General features: G+C 38.7%; 1 protein-coding gene across 1 annotated transcript in view; it reads left to right on the forward strand.

Moving 5' to 3' along the window:
• Nucleotides 1–5653: 5653 nt before the first annotated feature.
• The window catches only part of ZBTB10 (zinc finger and BTB domain containing 10), a 30056-nt gene continuing 11543 nt past the window's right edge, over nucleotides 5654–24166 (forward strand). Inside the window, exons 1-2 of the mRNA XM_045849425.1 lie at nucleotides 5654–6730; nucleotides 12423–13311. Of these exons, the coding sequence (XP_045705381.1) occupies nucleotides 5786–6730; nucleotides 12423–13311 (1834 nt within the window). The 5' untranslated portion in view covers nucleotides 5654–5785. The remainder of the gene's footprint in view (nucleotides 6731–12422; nucleotides 13312–24166) is intronic.

Here is a 24166-nt window from a genome sequence, read left to right on the forward strand (position 1 = left end):
GAGCTACACCAGCCAGGGCTTACATCAAGCTTTTTAATGGCTAGTCAATAAATTATTATAGGTATGTGCCATAATGTATGTAAATAACATCACATTGATGGAAGCCCATGTTTTTTAGGCTTACGAACAATGCTATGAGGAACAGTAGAGTCACTGCGTGGTGGAAATGTGCGTGGGGGGAGGCAGGAGAGAGTAAAGGGAGGATAAATGGTGATGAAAGAAGACTTGACTTGGGATTGTGAACACACAATATACATATGACTAATTATAGAACTGTACACCTTAAACCTATATAATTGTATTAACCAATGTAACTCTGACTTAAAAAAAAGTGTATCATGTGTGTTTTAGTAGCTAGAGAGCATTACCCTTGTCTTTAACCTCACAAATATAATTTTGGCTTATCTAATAACCAAGTCAGTTAACCCTTTTGTACTTGACTTTCCTCATCTATTAAATGAAGATAATAATAACCTACCTTGATTAAACTCACAGGGAAGCTGTGTAAAATGTAATACACTGTAAGCCAGGAGTCCCCAAACCCCAGGCCACAGTCTGATATCAGTCCATGCTTGTTAGGAACAGGAGGTGGGCTTGAATGTGATGTACTTGAATCATCCCAAAACTATCCCCCTCAAGTTTCCTCGCCCCTCCACCCCAAACTTGTGCCCCACACTCCCACCCCCAGGTCCATGGAAAAATTGTTTGCCATAAAACTGGTAGCTGGTACCAAAAAGGTAGGGGACTGCTGCTGTAAGCTACATAGAAAATGGTGCTAACAATATATTATTTACATTCAACTACAATTATCATTGCTTTTTTTTGCTTAAACCTCTTTACTGAGGTATGACTGACATACAAAAAGCTGCACATATGGATTGGCATAGAACTTGATGAGTTTGGAGATAAGTATACAAGGTCTCTCCAGAAGGTATCCAGCCATCTAATATGAAAAATAGAAATATTTACTGAAGAAGATAGAAGACACAAGAAACATTGTACATAGGACAATGATGCCTCAGTCCCCTTCGAAGTAGGCACCTTGGGACCTCACACAGTTCTTCCAAACACCATCAGCTACCTTGTCTTTTCCTGAATCTCACTGATAGTCAGAAATCTCTTCCCTTTCAAAGGTGATTTTAGTTTTGTGAAAGCCAGAAGTTGCAGGGCACCGAATTTAGGCTGTAGGGAGGCTGAGTCACCTGGATGATTTGATGTTTCACCAAAAAATTCTGCAAAAGACGTGATGCATGAGAGGGCGCATTATTGTGATGAAGCTGCCAATCACCAGTTGCCCATAGCTGTGGCCTTCTGAATCATCCCAATAGTTTCTGCAGAGGAATGTTCAAGCTTAACACAAAATTTTATGTGGATTCATTGCTCTACTCACTCAGTCATTTTGAATGCGAATGTCACACAGTACACATGCTCACTCAATGGCATCTACCATCCCCACTGACTAGTACAGTGAAGTGGTCATTGTTCATGCATGTGCATTCCAGTCCACTCTCCTTAGCTGCCAGGCTGCATCAATGTCCTGAAAACTGTTCTCGTTATATCAACAATGGTTGGACTTTTTCCGGACAGACCTCATATACCCGTGAAACCATCACTAATCTATGCCATAAACATATCCATCAGCTCCAAAGGTTTCCTACAGCTTACTTTATTATTTTTTGGATGTGATATGGACACGTAAGATCTACACTCTTAGCAAAATTTAAGTATACAACAGAGTATTGTTAACTTTAGGCACTGTGCTGTCCTGCAGACTCTAAGACTGTTCATCTTGTTAACTGAAACTTTGTACCTTTTGGCCAGTAACTTTCATTTCCCTCCCACAGCCCCTGGCAACCACCATTCCACTTACTGCTTCTATGAGTCTCACTAGATTCCTCATATAAGTGATATCATGGAACATTTTTCCTTCTATGCTTATGCTTATTTCGCTTAGCATAACATCCTCCAGGTTCATTCATGTCGTTACAAATGGCAGGATTTCCTTCTGTTTTTAGTGCTGAATAATAGTCCTATACATAAATTATTGATGCTTTTAATATAAATTCAATGAAAGCATTAGGTGAATTCCTTTTACAATAATATTTTTAAAATTAGCTTGGGGGAAAAAAAGAAAAGCCAGGAGAAAAGTTGCCTACCAAAACAGATTGTGAGAGATAAGAGTCAACAAGCATTTACTAACTGCCTACTATGTGCCAGACTGGGGTTGGATGGGGTAGGGGAGTATAAGAGTGAATCATACACAGTCTCTATTCTCAAGTACTTTATTCTGGAAGATGATACATGTGCATCCACAGACAATCACAGGTCATTATCCCTAGATCCTAAAGAAGCAAAGCAAAGGACAGTCAAGTTTGACCATCAAAGGTCAGTTGAAGCAGATATGGGAGCTTGGCTTCATACAGAGTGACAGTGGGACAGTATCAAGATGGCCTGCAGTTTTATACAGGCTAAAGTGAACTTAGGGGACACATTGGTTGGGGATGCCCCATTCTTGAGGGGTTCCCCTGGTAAGCATAAGGGGGAATCCCCCTGAAATGGTGGAACCCCAACACTAAATAGAAGGGTTAGAGGGGAGAACAGATCCCTGATTGCTAGTAGAAGACTGGAAGGGGTGGGGGAATTCTTAAAAACTCCACTTACAGAATAGGAGATCCCCTTCTGTTACTCAAAGTTTCCTCAAACAGTGTATTCTGAGACATCTGTGGTTACTATCCTCCTGAACTTTGTTTCTGATTCTATTTTCCTTCAGGGTTTAGAGGAAGACAACTGAATATATAAGTATATATATAAACATAGAATAATAAAAGTATAAATACATATACACATGTACATATACCACACAATGGCTGTTAGGAGCTCAGTGGTCCCAGAATTCATGTTATTTATTTGTACCACTGGAAACTAATTGTTCATTCATAATTAATCCATATTTAAACATAATTTCAGGCAAGAGACAATGTAAGGCAAGATATATGTGTGAGAAAAATTCAGTCCTTACACAATACCATTAGGGATTCCAACATTTTTGGTGGTTCCAGTGCTACCAGAAAACAAAATAATACTAGCATAAACTTATGTAGTATCTATTATGTACTAGGCATACAAGATGAAAAGAAGAAAAGATATGAATTTAACCATTCTGGAATGAAAATAACCTTTGAAGTTGATGAAAATTCTTAAGTCCATTTTCATTTCCCATCACCTTAATCCTAGATAAGCAATTAACTTCAGTAACTCTTCTGTCTTTTTATGGAGAAGGCAGGGGTGGTTAAAATATAATAAACAATGCATTTACTTGCAAAGTGCATGGAATTTTAACAATGCATTAAGGACAGAGCACAGTATTATGGCATTCTTCAAAATGTTCCATGGAAGCACATATTAAATACAGCCACACAGACAGAATCCTCTCATCTCTCCAAGGTACAAATTAGTTAGATCAACATCAGACATTCTACTGCCCTAAACTTCCCAAATACTAAAACAAAGTAGAACAATTTTTAAAAAACCCATAAACTGTAACAATCTGAAGACTTGTAATGGAATTTCAGACTGATGATCACTGGTGGTCAGGTGACAATATAATCATTACTGGGGGAAAAAACCCAAAGCCAAACTTTTTGTGGCAGGTTAGTAGCATCATTCTTTACATTAAAATTACACTTCATCTATTATATAGATACTAAAATTAGAGTGAATTATGTGCAAGTTGCTTTGAGTAAATCTATGCAATCTATAGTAGAGTCTGACTCTGCCTACATGTGTATAGTTCATTCAAAAATATTCAGATAAATGGTATTTTATAATACAATGTTCAAGAAAATCTGTTTTTAAAGTTAATCTTGAAAAACATACCATATTTTATATTCCACATTATATATTCAAAGCTTTAAATACTTTTATTTTTAATGTAGAAATTTCTTAAGAGAACAGAATCATAAAACAAAGGGCCTAAAAAATGTAATACAAGCTCTTTATAGAACATGTATAACTTTCTATTTATAGATTAAACCTCTATAAATATCCTTTGCCCACTCAATAATTATCATGAATATATTTTGTTAGTTTGTGATTAAACTGTTCATATTTTAGCAGTAAAAAGCCCCTCTATAGTTTGAGAACATTTTTACCTGAAGTAGGTTTGAATAAACGTACTTTGAGATTTCACATATAAAAAGAGTAAAATGAGTCTAAACATTTTAGAATTTGCTAAATTTAGCATATTAAACATTTAAAAATCAGTATGAGGGCTCTAAGAAAAACTTTTTCTAAAAAAATTGGACTAAAATTATAAGTTTCATTTCTAGCTCAATCTGTTTTTCTAATAATTCTAAATTCCATTTGCAACGTCAAGTTAAAATGTTAAGTCTTAGAAACAGATTCTTGTGTTTGAACAATGATCAGAGTCCCACACGACGTCGGTGTGAGCAGACTCCTCCCCGCTTCTGGGGAAAACCCTGCCTAATATTTATAACGTTATGACAGTGTAATACTCACAAGGTGGTTGTAGAAGTATAAACACCACTGCACTTATCTGATTGGCTGCTGGTGATGTAACAGCCCTGTCAATACTTCCCAGCGAACGCACGTGTTCGACCTTTTATTTAAATTTCCATTTCATCACAGCAGTAAGACACTCCCGGAGGTGCATTTTCAGTGAAACGATTGTCGCCCGGGGCCCAAGGTGCTGCCTGGCACACACGAGGCGTCGCAGCGGGAGGTGTCCGTAGTTGGAGTCTCCTCGCGCAAAAGGCACCGCCCGGGCCAGCCTTTGTCAAGGAGCAAAATAAAATAAGTTCACTTCCTCGGGCGCCGCCACCCGCCCCCAGCTAATGACACCACCGGAGCGCCGCTCCCACCGCTCCCACAGTCATTTTCCAAGTCCCAGGTGAACGCGTGGCAAAAGAAGGAATATGAGCGTCCCGGGCGCCGGTAGGTGCGTGCGGGCTGAGGGGAGGCGGCCAGCCCCTGACACTCGCCAGCTGTCTGTCCCCGCGGAGCCCAGCCCCGGCTGCACACGCTCGCCCCTCCCGAGACCCCGGCCCACCGGGGCTCTGCGTCCTCCTCCCCTGGCCCCCAGCCCCCGGCCAGCCTTTCCCGCCGCCGCCTCCCCCGCCCCCTGCCCGGGTCTCCGGCGCCCCCACCCCAGCGGCCCGGCCCCAAGCCCAGCCCCCTCCCCGCCCGGCCCCCACCCTTTCCCCCTCCAGCGGTGGCTGCTACCCCGGTGCATTGTGGGCGCACGGTCCGTTGTTCATTTGCCATTCGACCTCCGCCGGGGCCTGGTCGGACGGAAACGCTCCGCCGGCTTCATTGTCGGGCGTTATGTGGCGGAGCCCCGTGCTCTAACGAGGCTCGCGCCCTCAGCGCCTCGGAACCGGAGGCGGCGGACCCCGCGGGCGGCGCGCCGGGTAGGCTCTCGGCTCGGAGGGTCGGCGCGGCGTCCGGAGGGGCGGCGAGGGGCGCCCCTACTCCGCCCCAACTTCCAAGGCCGCACGCGCCCGCCGGCTCCTCGCCTCCCCGCCGCCCACTTCTCCGCGCGGGACGCGGCCCGGAGCGCGGCGGGGCGGGGACGGAGGACGCGGAGGCGGCCGGAGGCAGCGGCCCCGCGGCTGCGGACGCGTGAGGCGGCCCCCGGACGGAGCCCGGGCCGGGCGGGAGGGCGAGGTCGGGCTCCGCGAGACCGGAACGCGGGGAGCGCGCGGGACGCAGCCCGAGGCAGGAGCTAGCCGGGCACCGGGAGGAGGAGGCGGCGGCGGCGCGCGCCATGTCTTTCAGCGAGATGAACCGCAGGACACTGGCGTTCCGAGGAGGCGGGCTGCTCACCGGCGGCGGTGGCTCAGCGAACAATAACGCCAGCGGGGAGGCCTCAGCTTGGCCCCAACAGCCCCCACCGCGACAGCTCCCGCTGTCCGCGCCGCAGCACCTCAACGGGCGAGGGGCAGACGAGGAAGTGGAATTGGAGGGCCCGGAGCCCCAGGACCCGGAGGCCTCCGCCGGCGGGGCCGCCGAGGAAGCACAGGAGCCTCCGCTGCCCCCGGACGCGGGCGGCCCCAGCTCCTTGGGCGGCGGTGCTGGGGGCCCTCTGCTAGCGGAGAGGAACCGTCGGACTCTAGCCTTCCGCGGCGGCGGCGGGGGTCTTGGCAACAATGGCAGTAGTCGCGGCCGGCCCGACCCCCCGGCGTGGCCCCCGCGACATTTCAATGGGCGAGGGCCAGCGGCAGTGGAATTGGAACTGGACGCGCTGGAGGGGAAGGACCTGATGCCGGACGGCGCGTCCCTGAGCGACAGCACCGAGGACGACGAGGAGGGGGCGAGCTTGGGCGACGGCAGCGGTGCGGAAGGCGGCTGCAGCGGTAGACGGTCGGGCGGCGATGGCGGGGACGAAGCGGAGGGAGGCGGCGTGGGGGCCGGTGACGGAGAGACTGTCCAGCACTTCCCGCTAGCGCGGCCCAAGTCCTTGATGCAGAAGCTCCAGTGCTCCTTCCAGACCGCCTGGCTCAAAGATTTCCCTTGGCTGCGGTACTGCAAGGATACCGGCCTGATGTCTTGCGGCTGGTGCCAGAAGACCCCTGAGGACGGCGGCGGCAGCGGCGACCTTCCGCCCGTGGGGCACGATGAGCTGTCGCGAGGGACCCGCAATTACAAGAAGACCCTCCTCCTGAGGCATCACGTCTCTACCGAGCACAAACTCCACGAAGCCAACGCCCAGGTACAGTATATCCTGCCCCTACTTTCTCAGATCCTTTACGGAAAGGTTTACCAGCTTAAAAAGCCGCTTTCCTTGGGGAAGCATCGTTGCAGTCGGGAGAGGTGTCGTCCACAACTTCTGCGTGGGAGGTTAGAAAGCCTGGGAACAAGTTTTCAGAAGTTGTGTATTGGGAGCGAGAGAGAATGACAACCGTAGCGCTGAGTTTGTTTTACTTTTTTATGATTCATATTTCTTTGCCTATCAGGTTGAATCAAAAACAAAACTTAGTAAAACAAGGTTGAAGGTTTTAACCCAAAAGGTTGACTTTGCGGAAAATGGGATTGCCTGTGATTTTTGAAAAGCTCCTTGGGTTCATATGCTGGTGGAAGTCAAATCTGGCAACTTTTTGAAGAATGAATTAAACAATTTCCTTAACATTTGACGCTTACCTTTTTTAGGGAAATATCCAGCCGAAAAAATTCTTTATATCAGGTTAGAATAATTTGAAATATGACAGTAGTATATAAATGTAGTGGAAGCTATTTGCTTACCACTCCTTTTTCTTGTGAATAATTTTACTAAATTTATTGCCATCGAACTTCTTATTGAACTTTGCTTTTGGTAAATTGTTGTAGTTTTTACCTGTTTCCTTCTACCCAGATTTCTGTGTTGAGATTTTTGTATAATTACCCTCTTTTCAAAAGGTAATTAGAACTGGTAGAGAACATGTTTACCAAAGTTGTTAAAAACAAGTTCTTAGTTACAAAACAAGTAAGCTGCACTTCATTCTTTTTTGTTTTAATATTTTCTTTCTGGAGATAGTCTTTATCATTTTGATAGTCCCCTTTCAAGCCAAGCAGATGTTGATGAGTTCTCCTTTAAGACTTTGAGACAACCTTTGGTAGTTGATGGAATTCATTCTTTTGTATTGGTAGCCAATCATTGGTTTAGAAAGTTGACTTGCAGGTATTAGTCCCTCTGTTGGCATGATATTGTTGTTCAAAACACATACTGGAGTTAATTAGGCAGTGTTTAATAACCCAGTAGTCCAGAAGCTTCTCAGAAGTTTAAGGCTTGAACCTCAAAGCATAGGTTTATTTTTCCCAGTGGACAATGGAAATAATTTTTGCCCAAATTTTAGCTGCCAAAGCCCTAGAAGTAAGGTTACTTAAAGATAAAAGGCCCAGAAAAGTTAAATAAATTATCCTGAGTCTTAGAGCCATTGGTGATAACTGAGACTATAGACTGTAAGGAGTGGGAAAAGAATGGGTTTTGGAGTAAATCTGGGCTCAGATCTCAGCTTTCTGCAATTACTAGCTTTGTGAGCTTGGGCAGTGGAGTGAAGTGGAACTGACATTTCCTTGTCTTCCATATGCAAACACCCATTTACCTTAACTCTATAAAATAGTTACTTTGTTCTCATTTTATAGAAGAAGAGGAACCCTTTAAAGGGTTAAGTAATGTATTTCTGAAGTTAATAAAATGATGTAGGTGGTGGACTTGTGAAAATGAAAAGTGAACCTTTCTAAATAATGGTAGGTTGGTTACTTTGGAAAATCTAAAAAGACATTTAGAATGAATTTTTGTAATATACAATGGACCAGTTATTCCTCTTATCAGCATAGTCTCTCCTTGTAGGTAAAGCTTAATGGGAATGAAAATTGGAAACTGAGATTAGAGGAAGGGGAATTAGTTGGATCACCTTATGACAGAATTGGTATGGTGCATGTATCCATCCCCCAGGCATATATATGTTTCAGGGATTTCGTTTCTAGGTAAAACCATTATTAAACTCAATCTCTGAATTATCCCTTCCTTCCCATCCCCTTTGCTCCCTTGAAGCTCCCTTGTTATAGGCCTTATGTGCAGCCCATTTTTCTCTTGGGACATTCTTTCATTAGACTGAGGGGTACAGCTTAGTTTGTCTGAGGCTATATATTGATTCTCTCCGTTGGATTTTGGATGTTTCCACTCTGAATTGATCCTAATCATTTCTCTATTTTAATTCTAGCTGACTTTTTTGGGGGGTGTTACTTTGCTATTTTGTGTGCCTTGCAGGTACCACCTGCATTTCTCTTTGTTAACATGAGTGATGGTTTCGAGAATTGACATATTTCTGTGGGCAGGAGTTAATTTTTTTTTTTTTATTGTTCTGCAGTCTCTGATATCTGTAGGAGGCAGTATAACCCAGTCTGTAAGAGCATTTTTGGGTTTAAGGTGAGGGGGACTGGGATCCTAATCCTCTTTCTTGGCAGGCAAAACTTCTCATTTCCTCACATATGCAAAGTATATATGTCAACACATAATCACTTAGTAAATGATAACTATTTATTTTTTTATCATTCTTATTTTACTTGTAGGTAAGTATAACAAGATGCTTTTTCTTGTGGCCTGGTATTTCCTGTGTCAGTGTTACCAATCTGATCAGTTTTGAAGCCACTTTATCTCATGGAATCACTGATTTTAGAGAGCAAACCAGCTTCCTTTTTCATACCTTCAGAGACTTTGGTCAGCCAGTTCTTTGAACATTTTGGGACTTTATCATCATACATGCATTTTTTTCTCAGCTTCATAAAAAATACCTTGCATTAACTTTCTCTTGTCTTAAAAATATTGAGAGTTGTGGAGTTTTTAGGCAAGAATTCAGTTTGAGCCTGGGGTGGTTCACTCCTTTTATTACACACACACACTAAGTTTTAAGGAGGCCTATTTTTTGAGACAAGTTCGGCCAAATCTTAGTATGTCACTAAGGCTAAGGGTTACTTTTCTTTCTTATTTTGCTGTAAGAAAAGTTCTTCTTCATTAATATCATGGTAGTGACCAAATCATTTTAGTATCCTCTTAAAAAGTTTGATATTCTTTTGATAATTGGATGTAGGTTGTTAAGGACTCATGGAAGAGTCTGCAAATGAGCTTTCAGAATCTGTTTTGAGCCTTCTGTTTCAAAAAGATCCCTGTGTTCTTCATAAGGATGTGTGAGTTAGGATGTAAGGCAGGAGTTCCCAACCTCAGGGCCTCCACGTTAGAAACCCGACTGCACAGCAGGAGGTGAGCTTGAATGTAATGTCCTGAAACCATCACTGCCACCCCCTGCCCCGCCCGTGGAAAAATTGTCTTCCATGAAACTAGTCCCTGGTACCAAAAAGGTTGGGGACCCCGATGCAAGGTACAACACATAGTTTTTATTTTGAATAACACCTGTAACTTCATAGAAAGTTAAAAAATTAGCTCATACAGAATTGACCATTTGGCTTAGAGGACTTTAAAATTGCTTTAATAACAGCATTTATCACTGTATCTTGGTTCAGGTCACTTTCTACCCACTTATGAAATTTTCATAGCCTAAATCACACATTCCGTCAACTTCTCAGTTTACTAACCCTGAAACATGTACTCAGGTATATTATTGTTATAAATTTATTTAACTTTTCCGAAAGTAAATACTGAAATCAGATTAGTGGTCTGATTCAAATTACTAATTAAAATATGTTGAGACCAGCAATTAACGCAAAGGTGAAACAAATCTGCCAGTCTTCTTGGATTTGGCAAAAATATGTCTCATCATTTTGTAGAATAATATTTATATGAGTTCTGATATTTATTGTGCTTGATTATGTGACCATTTATTAAAAGGAAATAATTCTGAGTAGGGAAGTAAATACTAATTACTTGTTGATTTTTAGCTAAATAATACATTCTTATTTATAGATTGACTACAGATGCGCTCACTGTTTGCAACTGAAGTTATCTCTGCCACTCTTCTCAGAAGGGTGTTGTAGATTTCTCTCAAAACTGATGGCAGTATCTATATGTCCAAGCTAGAATGCTGAAGACCCTGTAATTCTTTTTTCTCCCCAGCTCCCCAGACTCTGTCTTACCACCTCTCCCTCTATTAAAATAATCCATCTTCTCTAGTTAAGGTCCTTGCTTGCCACAAGTATGTTCCACTAATAACAGTAGTTTCCCCTGGTCAGATTATCTCATTTTAGTCCCCCAATATTAATCCTCCACAGTCATCTGCTAATCCATTCAGATCACTCTGCTTCTAAATCTCTGTAAGGCACCTATAGCAGTGTTCTTAATCTTGTTGGGGATTCCAGTCTCCTTTGATAATCTGATGAAAACTATAGACACCTCAAAGTGTTCATAAGTGCACATTTGCATTCCTTGGATTTTTGGATCACCTTGAAGTTCTTTCATAAATCTGGAATTGTGAAGATACTGTAGGCCATCTTTTTTTTTCTCAGTCTATCTCATTCACTTAGAATGTGTATCCTTCCATCTTACTCTTGCATCCTTTAAGGCTCTGCTGAAATGTTTCCTCCAAAAAGCATCTCCCCAGCATCTGAAAAAACTGGATTAGATACGTCTCCTGTCTGCTCTCATAACACTCTAGTCATATTCTTCAGTACCTTAAGAGTCTTGCCCACTAGTGATAACTTTTTTGTCTTTGGTACTAAGAACTTTCTTGGTCCAACAAATCATTTTGGCCATTTATTTTAGCTCTATTTCACCCAAATCCTCAAGTAATACTGTCCTTGGAAATTACACACACTCTTAATAAAGCCTTCATTGCAAAGGGCATAATTAATCGTTGCTTCCAAAACTTAGCTCAGTGCTCTAATCAGCAGCACGGAGAAATGCTAGTGCTGCTTGTAGAAGTAGGGAACATCACTGTTCTTATATAATAGTAATGAGAAAAACTAGTAGTTGAATCATTGTGCTTGATTTGTATAGTTTGTGTTAAAATAGAATGGGCAAATGTTTTGGTTAATAAATTTTTTCCTTAGTTATTTTTTAAAATTTGGTCTGATAATGGCAGAGAGTTTCAGAACTTGGTACTACCCCAGGAAATTCAGAACACTGACCATAGCCTAAAATGACTGCTACTGTTAGACATAGCCACCTCCTTAAAGTATCAAACTGCTTAATGTGTGAACTTGAAGTAGTTCTTATAAATGCTAATTCATTGCTTTTGTAGACATTTCATCATGTGCTGCCAAAGTTTATTTTAATTTTAAATAATTCTTAATTCGCATCCTTATTTTATATTTCAAAAGAATAGTATGGAACATGCTATTCTGTAAATGAAATCCTGCTGATCCTGATTCAGATGTTTTTCTCTTCTAATAGCAATGACACACCAAGCTATTCACTCTTTTCTCTCAGCATTTGGATTGTGAACACTTCATAATGATTACTAACATTAGTATACAGTTGGCCCTCTGTTACCTACAGGTTCTGCATCCACCAGTTCAACCAACTGTGGATCAAAAATGTTCAAGAAAAATTACATTGTTGCCAACACACACTAGGTGGTTAGACCTACTATGGTTGTGTCTGTTCGAAAGATACATGGACTATTTTTCTTTGTCATTCCCTAAACAACACAGTGTAGCACCTGTTTATTTACACAGCATTTATTACATTGAATTGGGCATTATAAGTGATGTAGAGATGACTTAAAGTACACAGAAGGATGTGTGTAAGTTGTATGCAAGTACTACCCATTTTACACGAGGGAATTGAGCATCTGTGGATTTTGGTATTGGTGGGTGTCCTGGAACCCAAACCCCTGTGGATACTGAGGGATGATTGTGTTTGATTAGTGTTTTTAAAAAAGTTACATAGGTGATGATAGTACATTTTTTCTTGATTTGGAGGCTTTAAGAAGTAAATAAAATTTAATATTAATATTTTCCATCACTTACAGGAATCAGAAATACCTTCAGAGGAGGGATACTGTGACTTTAATAGTAGGCCAAATGAGAACTCCTATTGCTATCAGCTTCTTCGACAACTGAATGAACAGAGAAAGAAAGGTATTCTTTGTGATGTCAGCATTGTGGTGAGCGGAAAAATCTTTAAAGCTCATAAGAACATCCTGGTTGCAGGCAGCCGTTTCTTTAAGACTTTATATTGCTTTTCAAACAAAGAAAGCCCTAACCAAAACAATACTACCCATTTAGATATTGCTGCAGTTCAAGGTTTTTCAGTCATCTTGGACTTCTTGTACTCTGGTAACCTGGTGCTCACAAGCCAAAATGCCATTGAAGTAATGACCGTGGCCAGCTATCTTCAAATGAGCGAAGTTGTTCAAACTTGCCGAAATTTCATTAAAGATGCCTTAAATATAAGCATTAAGTCAGAAGCCCCAGAGTCTGTAGTTGTGGACTATAATAATAGAAAACCAGTTAATAGAGATGGTCTGTCTTCATCACGGGATCAAAAAATAGCCAGTTTTTGGGCAACACGGAATCTTACCAATTTGGCAAGTAATGTGAAAATTGAAAATGATAGTTGTAATGTCGACGAGGGCCAAATAGAAAACTACCAAATGAATGACAGTAGTTGGGTCCAGGATGGTTCACCTGAATTGGCTGAAAATGAAGCCCAAGGTCAAACAAAAGTGTTCATTTGGAATAATGTGGGCTCCCAGGGAATTCAAGAAACTGGCAAAACAAGAAGGAAAAACCAAACTACAAAGAGATTTATTTATAATATTCCACCTAATAATGAAACAAATGTAGAAGATTGCTCAGTGATGCAGCCATCTGTTGCCTATCCAGAAGAAGATTTGTCATTCATTAAGGAAGAACCAGGTAAATACTGTACCTACAAAGGTATTTCAGTTTCAGTTTAATTCTGGTTGGATATAATGTTGAAGTATATGTTTTAAGGTTTCTTTTTTTAATTATAAAAGTAATACACCTATGTAATATTAAATTTGAAAAAAAACAGAAGGGAAATTACTGAAGCACAAAATTTTGGTATCTTGGGTTTTTTTCTTTAGGCATGTACATGTGGGTTTCTCAAAGGTTGTATTAACAATCAGGCATTTGCCTATATTGTGGTATGGCATGTGAATTCCACTTAATGTATAATTCTTTGACTTTCCTGATCTTTGGACTCTGCTCACTTTTTTTTTTACTAGTTTTTTTTTTGTATTTATACTTAACTTTTGGGCCATAAGCTTTTGTTTCTTCAGTTTTTTTCTGGATACCTTTTTCTTCTGTACAACTTCCTCTTCTGGTTTATAGAGCAATTTGCTCTTTTCAGTACGGATCATCTTGTGGCAGGGAGAGCTCCTGGGTAGGTTAATCTGCTCATGAGTTCTGGAAGTTCTACAGGGCATCCTGGGAGTTCTGTTCACTTGGATGTACTTGATGACTGGAGAATCTACATCTAAACTTTTACATTCAGCATTTTTAAGCTTGTGCAGCAAAAAAATTCAACACTCTTTTTGGGCCACCTACCCTATGTCCAGCCCCACTGTTTGGCCTGGGCACATCTACCAGCTCCACCATTGCGATGATAGGATGGCACATATTGTTTCTGTAAAGTGATATCCTTCAGATGCTTGGTAGTTTTTTGAATATCCATACCCATGATGCCCCAGGGAATTTCACAAATGTTCTTAAAGTGAATACAATATTTGAACTTCTTGATTTACATGATTTTGTGGGGTTTTCTGGATCAGGTGAAGAGCAAACCATTTTCAGAGGTGGTCTCTGGCCGCTTTCGGGAAGAGATCTGTGCTCACAGTTTTTTGCACTCAGTGCTGGGAAAGATAAACTCTTTAGTTGTAAAATGTTGTTTGTCATTTCAGAAATTTTTGAGACCTAGTCTACATCCTTTACTCTTCCATTTTTTTGATAAATTAAACATTTATAAGTGTTTATAGAATTTTGCAAATGGTATTGGGATTCTAATTTGTTTAGAGCTACTGTTCTCACAATGAATTTTACAGAAGCTGAATATTTTAAGCTTGTCTCATTTCACCTCATTTTTATTAGTTAAGAGAGGCCTCTGAGACCTATTAATATATCCCCAAAGGAGTACATACAAGAATCTTAGCATATCACATTTGTTGTGTGGGTTTTTTTTTAAAAAATGGGGTGAGGGGGCATTGTTGTAGAGTGTAAATACATTGAAACTTTAATGTAATTTAATTGCCTGTGTGTAAGTTACTTTTATTGGAAGAAGCAGCCAAGTTCTCTGTGCAGACCCCAGACTTGTCTACTACTAGAATATATGCTTTAATGCTTGCTTTGTCCTAAAGCACTGTATCTGTTCAGTGTTAAAAAGAATTACTGTTTTTATTTCCTTTCCCTTTGGGAAAAGGGCAAAACGTCCTAGTAATCCTATGAAATGGCTCTTCTGGCTTTTTAGGCTTGGGTTTGGTTTGCATCAGTAGAAATTTTACTTATTTGAAAATCAAAATACATGTGTAGTAAAACACTTGTTCTCTTTTCCATCATACTTATCAAGAAATAAAAACCTCAGAGGCAGTTTGTTTAAAGTAGCAGCACTTTATTTTGGCTTAATTTTTCATATAGAAGACCTTGAAACAATTCCCAAAATGCAGTTATGTTTTTTTCTGTGGCATGGATTGTTTAATAGCATGATGGGAACCTTAGCGTTTTTTAAAATACATGCATGTACACTCACAGTTTAAGGAATAAGCAGATTTTCTGGGTGGTAGCTGAATGGTAAAACTAGTCAGAGCTATCCCTATTCTTAAAATTAATCTCACATTTAATTGGAGTGATCCAAGAAAAGGAAAGCACTAATATTGACCCACAATGCATACCTCAAACAAAAAAAATCACCAGCAATTATCTTAGCAGGCATCTCTAGCTAAGGTTGTATTAATTTTTGGTAGTCAAATATGCTTTTGATTTCTTCAGTCTGTCTTGTAAAAGGTAATTCTGTTATGTTGTTGGTATCGCTTTGATATCTGAACATTGCTTATCTCACAAATTTTTATCAGCGATGTGTGCTACATTCCAGCTGTTTTTTGTTTTTGTTTTTGTTTTTTTAACAACTTTGTAGTGCCTCTAAATCCAACTTCATTTATTGGTAGAAAATGGGTCTTATAAGAGTACTATAGTTAGGCCATAATTGATATACAGCCAGGTGTTGGCAAATTTTTACTGTAAAGAGCCAAACAGTAGAAAATATTTTTGGCTTCGGTCGAAGTTCAGTTACTTAACTCTGCCATTGTAGCATGAAAGCATTTGTATACAGTGTGTAAACAAATGAAAATGGATGTGTTCCAGTAAACCTTTATTGCTAACCCTTCGTATAGAGCAGTGGATGTTAACCATGCCTGTATGTTGGCATCACTTGGAACTTTCTTGGGTCTCTCCCAGGTTGTCCATTTAATTGGTCTGGGATGTGGTCTGGATGGTGGGATATTTATAAGCTGTACAAGTTACTAACACTGTGAGCCAAGGTTGAGATCCACTAATAGAAATAAAAGAGTCCAAATAGATTCAGGATTTGAAAAGGCACTCTTCTACTTACCCACTATGTGGCCATGATCAAATTAAGTTAATTCTTGCCCTCAGTTTTCTCATTTTTAATATATGGTACCTAATAAGATTATTAGGAAAATTAAATGACAAACATAAAAGCACAACTATCATGGTCATTTTAATCTACCTTAAAGTTGGGAGACTGTTGAGGTTATTTAAAATCAGTTTTCCAGTACAGTGTACTTTCCACTAAATTCTAGATAAAGTGGTCATATTAGCTTCAGCTTGACCTTGTGTTTGAAAACTAAAAAGGATTCTTTTTAAAGCAGCTATTCCAGTATAGGATGTCTATGATTATGAGGAAGTTATTTTATATTGATACAATATTTGCTTTGCTTTAACTTCCTAATTATGCCATTTGGGGTAGTGTAATCTGACCTTAACCTTTAACCTTTAATCTCTGAACTACCTGATAACCCTTCAGATATTAGGCATTTAAAAAATTGCCCTGAAGTCTCCTAGGCTAAGTGCTGTGCTCTATCTCCCACTTTGTGGATTCCTCAGTTGTAGACAAGACATGGCTTGTTTCACCTGGGAATTTTGGTGGACAAAGTTGACTGCAACTCTTACAGGGAAGTTCTGACCAGCATAGAACACAGTGGATCTTTGTTTACCAAGGTTAAAACCTTTCTCAAGGTCATTTGACTAGTAGATAATAGAGGCAGGTTTCATGGTTTGTTTGGGACTGTCTCACATTAAAATCTTGCCATTAATAAACTAGTGCATTCTGTCTTTCAAAAAATGAGTCCCTTTTAAAACTAAACATGTTTATGAATTCCACATCATTGATTATACTTTGATTTCCACTTACTGAGAAAATAGTGAAAGTTTTCAGTGAAATAAATGCTTTTAAGCAAACTTAAATTTCTATGCATAAATGTCTGGAGAGTTGTGGATTCTTCACTTTGTAAGCAGTGCTTGGCATATTTGCATATCTGGATCCCTTAGGAAATGTAACATCCCCAAATTCTTAAGCTTCCAGTTTGTAAACCACAGCTCTAAATAATGTCTTTTTGCCACATGACATTGAAGCTGCTGTTTGGATGCCTCAAAGAAATGTAAGATGTTGAGATAAGATATACCCCAAAATATGAGGGATTTTATTCAGATGGTATTTTTTTTTTTATCTTAAACTAGCATCTCTGTAATTTGACTCAGTACTTAGATTTGAATCATTTGGTGTATGAGGATACTTGAAAGTAGAACTCAGGAAAGGTTAGAAACTTCTTTCCTTTTTACTGTTTTATTGGGGTTTATAGGATAATTAAAACCAACAGGAAAAACTCAATTCTGAGTAATAAAAGAGGAAAATAAAGTGTCAGTTGCTCTGGTAATGTAAAAATTTTAAATCTTTGTTTTGCTGACTTATAACCAAAAAATAAATTTCAGGTAGATAAAGTGGATAAACATGTAAGAATTTAAATTGTAGAAATAATTTATGCCAATTTTTTTCCCAAAGTATACTCATATACTGTTATTTTTAATCAGCACAAATCAGATATGCATCCCATTTTTGGTCTTTTGATGCTTTGAGCTCATGGGACATATTTTTCTGAATCTAGATTTTCTATTTATATTAGTCACACTAGCTGGTTGTACCCATTGTAAATAACTAGTCTGCATGTATGTGTACATTTTATTTATATATGCATACAGACCTCATTTTGAACAAAGATTGTGAAATGATTGACACGAAACAAATGATCAAAATGCAAATAAAATTTAAGTTTAGTGAGCTAGTCAGAGGTGTGTTAATATGGTTGTCCTAATCAAGCTTTTAATTGGCTCTAAAATAGGCACACCTCAGAGATATTGTGGGATGGGTTTCAGAGCAACTCAAGAAAATAAATTGTAATCTTTTTGCTGGTAGAGGATCTTGCCTTTGCTTTGTAAAAAACACAATGCTGGTGAAGTGCAATAAGACTAGGCATTGTGCCTCTACTAAGCAGCTTTTCTTTTTTTAATTAATAGACTTTTTTTTAAGACTAGTTTTAGATTTACTTGCCTTCCTTCCCCTGCACCCAGTTGTGGTACATTTAATAAACCAATATTGATGAATTATTATTAATATATATTAATGTGTTGTTTATCACAGTAATGGTCACTGTGTTGTAGAGGTCTGTGGGTTTTGACAAATGCCTAAAATCATGTTTCTACTATTACAGTATCATAAAGAATGGTTTCACTGCCCTGAAAGTCTCATGTTCTACCTATTTATCTCTCCCCTGCCTCCCTATCCTCAAACTCCTGTCTGCTCCTTTGATGTCTCTATATTTTGCCTTTTCTAAAATGTCATATAGTCTAAGTAGCTTTTTTCAAAAGGGGGAAATGACAGTTCTGCAGGATGACAGACTTCCCTGGCACTGAATTCTAAAAGGAATTTCTCCAGTGTGGTTTTGTAGAGTTGACACCAACTAGTATAATGGACAGTTTCTTCAAAAGTGTTCTCTAGTAAATGTAGCAGTAGATTATATAATTGATTTTCATCCTTAATAAAAGCCGATAGAATTCAATACTAATGATTGTTTTTTTCCTTAATTACTCACAAACATTCTGATGCAAGGTGGTTTTACTTGATCAAGGGATATAGAGTTAATCTGAAGTTCCTTCCTGTCATCTGTACTTCTGATGGGAAAACAGCTGTACAGCATTTGTAAATTTTTATTTATCCTTACAAGTAGAGTTAAATCAGGTTTATGCTTTACATTTTCAATATTATAATTGCCTTTTGGCTAAAAGCATATAATTTGAGTATTTAGTAAACAGTTTTGAGAAAAGAATGCTGACTCAATATCTTTAAGATACCCTAGATGCAGCACACAATTTGACATTTCATTATTAGTTCTAATTACAGTAAACTTTTATATTAGTTATCTGCTAACTAGCACTTGTGCTCTGCTCTGTTTTGGGTTGTGGTATTACTTTCATATGCTGCAGAATCTTAAAATGCTTTCTAAATGATATTTTTTAAATTATTAAACATTTTTATGATTCTGAAAATCTGTGGTCTGATTTGAGACTTCTAATATTTTGACCATGTCATATACGTTGACTGTATGAACTATTTAAAATGTTTAGAAACCATGGAGCATGGGCTTTGGACTCAGTTTTGCAACTTAACTAGCCTTGAGTGTATCCCACATGTCTCTAATGGAAAGGAAGGAAGAAAAAGGTCATAATTCTGAAGTCTTGAAAGCTGTAAAGCTGTAGAAACTACCCAAAGATTTTTCTTAATCATTTTGCTAACAAAACCTGATACTCAGATGGCAGCAAAACCAGCTTTTTATATTCTTATTTCTTTAAATGTGAATGTATTGTTGCAGAAATAACTGTTTGATTACAGGATGCTACCATAGGTAGATGCCACTGAGAGTGTTATATTTAATTACTTTTCTAAAATCTGAAATTTTTGCATTCTGTGTCTTACCCCAAGCGTTTCAGATAACAGGTTATAGGCCTGGATCTTAGGTTAGTTTTTTACTCTTAAATTAAAGTTCCAGATGTTCTGCCCTAACTTTCCAGCATCCTTTTTCATTGAATATATTATAAAGGATGAGCTACAGGTGATAATGTTAAGTAATTTTTCTTCAGAAACTGTTAATAATCAGGTTTTAAATGGTAGTTTGAAGGCCTTATGCTCATTTTAAAACATAAAATGGTCACTAGTTAATGGGCTATAAAATATACTAATACCTAAGAATCTTCAACACTTAATCTTAAAAGAATGCTAGTAAGACTATTCTGCCTTCTTTTTCCCCTTTTTTTTACTTTTCCTCTCCCTTGTATTCTTTTCCTTCTGTTTGCTGTATTTGACTCTAGATAAGGCTGTACTAACCTGTAAGTTAGAGCCCCTAAGGAAATAGACTGTGTGCACACTAAGTCTGGATGCTGAAGAAGCTTTGTGTAGATCAGGTAGAAAAGCATTTTTATGATTTCTACCTGCTAAGGTTACTAATTTATCTAAACTTCTAAAATGTCAAATCCTAAGTTTTTATAGTATTGAACATTTGATTTGTGACATGGCTTTAATATTGTGGGTTGACCACATAGTTTCAAATTTTCAAAGCTTTATTCTCTAGAAATGTTATGTTATAATCAAACATTGCATTTCTGAGGCTCCAGAGTAGTTTTCCACATCATAATATAAGAGGAAATTTGGTAATAAAATTTTTATTTAAAGCCCCAAGAAACTAAGCAACATGCCAGATAATTGCTGATGTAACACTGAGCACTTGTTCACAATGGAATGGCTGTGGTACCCTAGGCAGTGTGTTAAGTGTTTAATAAGAAATGTGGCAGGGGTACAGCTGCTCAGAAGAGTTGGGGGAAGCTTCCTGGAGAAGCAACAATAGGGTTGGCTCTTGTGTGTGTTGAAGTTTATAAGGAGGGGAAGGAGGACATTCACCAACTGCAAGGTAACAAGAAGTTGGAATAGTGGTTAAAAGAATAGAAGGGGGAGGGTATTGCAGGGAGGTGAGGTTGGGTGAATAGTTTAAGGCCAAATTGTGATTCTGTTTGACATAGTAATAAATTGTGAATTTTATTTTACAAACTCTGAGACAATGGGAGGTTTTAACTAGAGATTCGGTCTGTTTATATTTGCCTTGAACACAACATTTGCAGGGTGTTATTCATAGAGTGGAGAGTGCCCTAGGGAGCCCTGTTAAGGCCTAGTCATGGAAGAAATAACAGGCTTATTTGAGCAGTGCAAAGAAACAGTAGAGTCTAGTGTAAGACAGTAGTCACTTCAAGTCAGCAAGCTTCCGGGTGAAGGGAAACTACTGTTTGTTGAGTCTCTAGGCTGCTACAGGAATTCAGGATGCTTTATATAATAACACTGCAACTGAATTTACTCCACTGAATGGAGGAAAATCTTGATTGCAATGAAGGAAGAGAAAAATAATCTATACCTGTTTATAAAAACACTTTCTGTTGCTTGTTAATCAGATTTTTAAAAGACCCATGAACAAGAGGTCATGTTTTAAAAATGCAATATATGGTTAATCACAATTCTTTTAAATGCATGCTAAGGAGGAGGTGGCTTTAACGATAGACAAAAATGTATTGTAAAGAACTGATAGCCCAAATATAAGGTCCACTTTAGATTTTGACATGGTTTTATTAAATAAAGAGAAGGTTAATAAGCGAATGCTGGTTTAGCAGAATATAGGTAAGGTTTATTTTTGCATTTAGCAGAAAAGAAATTAAGGTGAATAGACTTCTGTACTTTCATTTCCAGCATTGCAAATTGAACCACCACCACCCTCTGCCCTTTTCTTGTGATCGCTTGCAGTGTGCCAAGCGACACGTTTTGTGCTCATAATACATTATCAGGAGGCAGTGTGATACAGTTAATGACCAGTGCAGCACTCTGCTTATAGCTTACCTTAGTTTCCTCGTACAGTTGAGGATAAGAATGTTCTTACTATTATTACATAAACATGTAAAGTTTGAATGAGAAGGCATATCCAAAAGGACTTACTGCTTGATGCATAAAATCTGGTTTTAGTTTGTGTCTACTTTTGGGCAGGGATCTGCTGTTTCCTGCTCATGGGAGAAAGACATTTGTAAAAATGGAAGAAATTTTACATGGCTTATCATTTAGCTTTGACTTGAATGATGTTACATAGCACATATAATACCTGCTACCATTCAAAAAAGCTATTATCTTGTGAAACTGTTTAAATTGTTCTCCAGAAAGGTGTGTCATTTGTAGAGAGATCTTAGTCCTTTTTGCAAAGTTTTTAGGTGAAGTGGGAGATTTCTATAGCAAAGTTACAAATGTTTAAAAAGCAGTATGTTAGATTTATTTTTTAATCTTAAAATTTTAGAGAAAAGTTGATGAGCAAGAGTTACTGTTTTTGCTTTCCAGTGAAGCAAATGCATTCCTTAATCAAGTGAGTGGTTGGTTGCCCAGCTTCTCTCCTACTCATGTCAACAAAACTGATGAAGAATGAGTTGCTAGGCAGTGTGGGTGTTTTTAAATAAGGTACAGCAGTGATATGATGTATTGGTTCCTGAGTTAAGCATGATATTTATGAAAACTTATTGTCAGCCTGGAAGAGCTTACCTGTTTTGAAATTTGTTGTTGATATAAAGAACTAAGTAGTTGGTACCTCTCAAAAGAGATTTAGTATCTATAGCATGGGTATGATTTTGATTTGAGAGGAAATATTGTATACAGGAAGAATACATTTGCCATCTATTAAGCATACAGAATACATTTTAGGGTGAGATGTTCTGTACTTAGTGTCCATGTAGGATTAAATATCATAAATTAAATTCTAATACTTTAGAGATAGGGTAGGAGAGGGGGTTTGGCATCTCTGGGCTATACTGGCAGAGTTGTCTTGAGCCACACTTTAAGTACACAAACACTAATGAAAACTGATAAGCAAAAAAAAAGGTTTTAAGTGAATTTATGATTTTGTGTTGGGCTAAGGGTTGGACACCCCTGGTTATTTTAAGAACCAGTAGAGGAAAGCCTTCAACAAATCACTATAGAATGTTATGTAAATAACATTTATACCCTGTATTTACAAACCAACTTGGGAGAACTTTAAGAATTGCCCTCTGAACAGACTACACTTTAGAATGACTTTTTAAGAAGAGATACTGGGAAACCTAGTAAAATTGTTTGGATAATAATTTGAATTTTATTTTTGATTATTGAAATACATTTAACTTTTCATAGGAAACCAAAGGTACTGAATTTCAGTTAATTATTTTCAGCTTATGGGTATGTTTTACTGTTTACTGCACACCAGAAAACTGAGAAGTTATTCTTCAAATGCTATTAATTAAAACTAAATTAGTAAGACAGGTTGTAAAGGGCAGAATATTTAAGCCAGCATTTAACATTTTTTGAAAAGCTTTTTATTTGTCATGCATTTTGATAAACACTGGGAAAAGAAAACCTAAACAGTATCCCTGCTCTGAAGGAAAGGAAGGTAAAGAAGTCTGTGACTGTTTACTGTCCATGAACTTCTCAGGTAAAGAAGTCTGTGACTGTTTACTGTCCATGAACTTCTCAGTCATCCTCCTGACTGCCAGCCCATTTCCTCTAAGCAGTAACGTCATAGTCTACCTGACAGAAAATAAGAGCCATTAGACTGAAATGTCCTCAGTGCCTATCTTCAAACTGTTCTCTGGACAGATTGTCTTTGCAGACAGACTCTAGGAATCTTACAAATCAGATCACTTCTTTTGGTGATATTTCTTCAGTACCTTTAACTTCTCTTGTTAGTGATTTGTGTCCTTTGGGCATCTAACTATGTTTATTACTTTAACCTTAAAAAAATCTTACTCTGTCACTCTTCCCTTTTTAGGGCCAAATTTCTCAAATTGTGTTGTATCTCATAATTCATTGTTTTCCATTCACAACACAGGCCACTCTTACTCTTTCTGTTTACCCTACCAACCCACTTAGGTGCTCAGTTTTCTTGGATGAAATGAAAGTAATGCATATTTCAGGCCTCATTTTGAATTCTTGACAGCATTGTCACAGTAGACTACTTGAAATACTTCTCCTTAAGCCTTTTTATATACCCTTTTGTAGCTTATTAAATGCTAGTATTCTTCAATAAATTGGTCATTGCCTTTTCCTCATGGTCTCATCTGTTCACTCCCATGGCCTTATTTACCATGTATAGTCTATAACAGACATTTTTGTCACCAGTTCAAGCACCAAATCTATAGCCTTTGGTACTAAATTCCTCCACTTGGAAATTTAAATGGAAAAAAAATACTAGTTAAATTTTTTGAGTGTTTGCTATATACCAGGCCAAGAGCTAACAAGTACTTTTCATTATATGAGTAAGTCTGGGATGGGGCCAGATAACCCTGCTGCTGCTTTAGGGACTACATTAGGGACCAGTGTAGCAGTTCTCAGTCACAGATGCAAAACAACCTGCTTCACTGCTGTGAAGTGGCAGAGCTGGTCCCAGGAAGTATTGGGTTGGCCAAAAAATCCACTTAGTTTTTCCATAAAATAAAAGACATATTTTTCATTTTCACCAATAACTTAATTGATTTGGATATTTTGAGTATGCCAGCCACTGTATTTTTACTGTGTATAATGTGCACCCACATTTTTGTGCACATTATACATGGGATTATTATACCCATGGTATGTAAT

Source organism: Phyllostomus hastatus, unplaced genomic scaffold, assembly GCF_019186645.2.
Source record: "Phyllostomus hastatus isolate PE091 unplaced genomic scaffold, TTU_PhHast_1.1 phas_contig_65, whole genome shotgun sequence".
Lineage (NCBI taxonomy): Eukaryota > Metazoa > Chordata > Mammalia > Chiroptera > Phyllostomidae > Phyllostomus > Phyllostomus hastatus.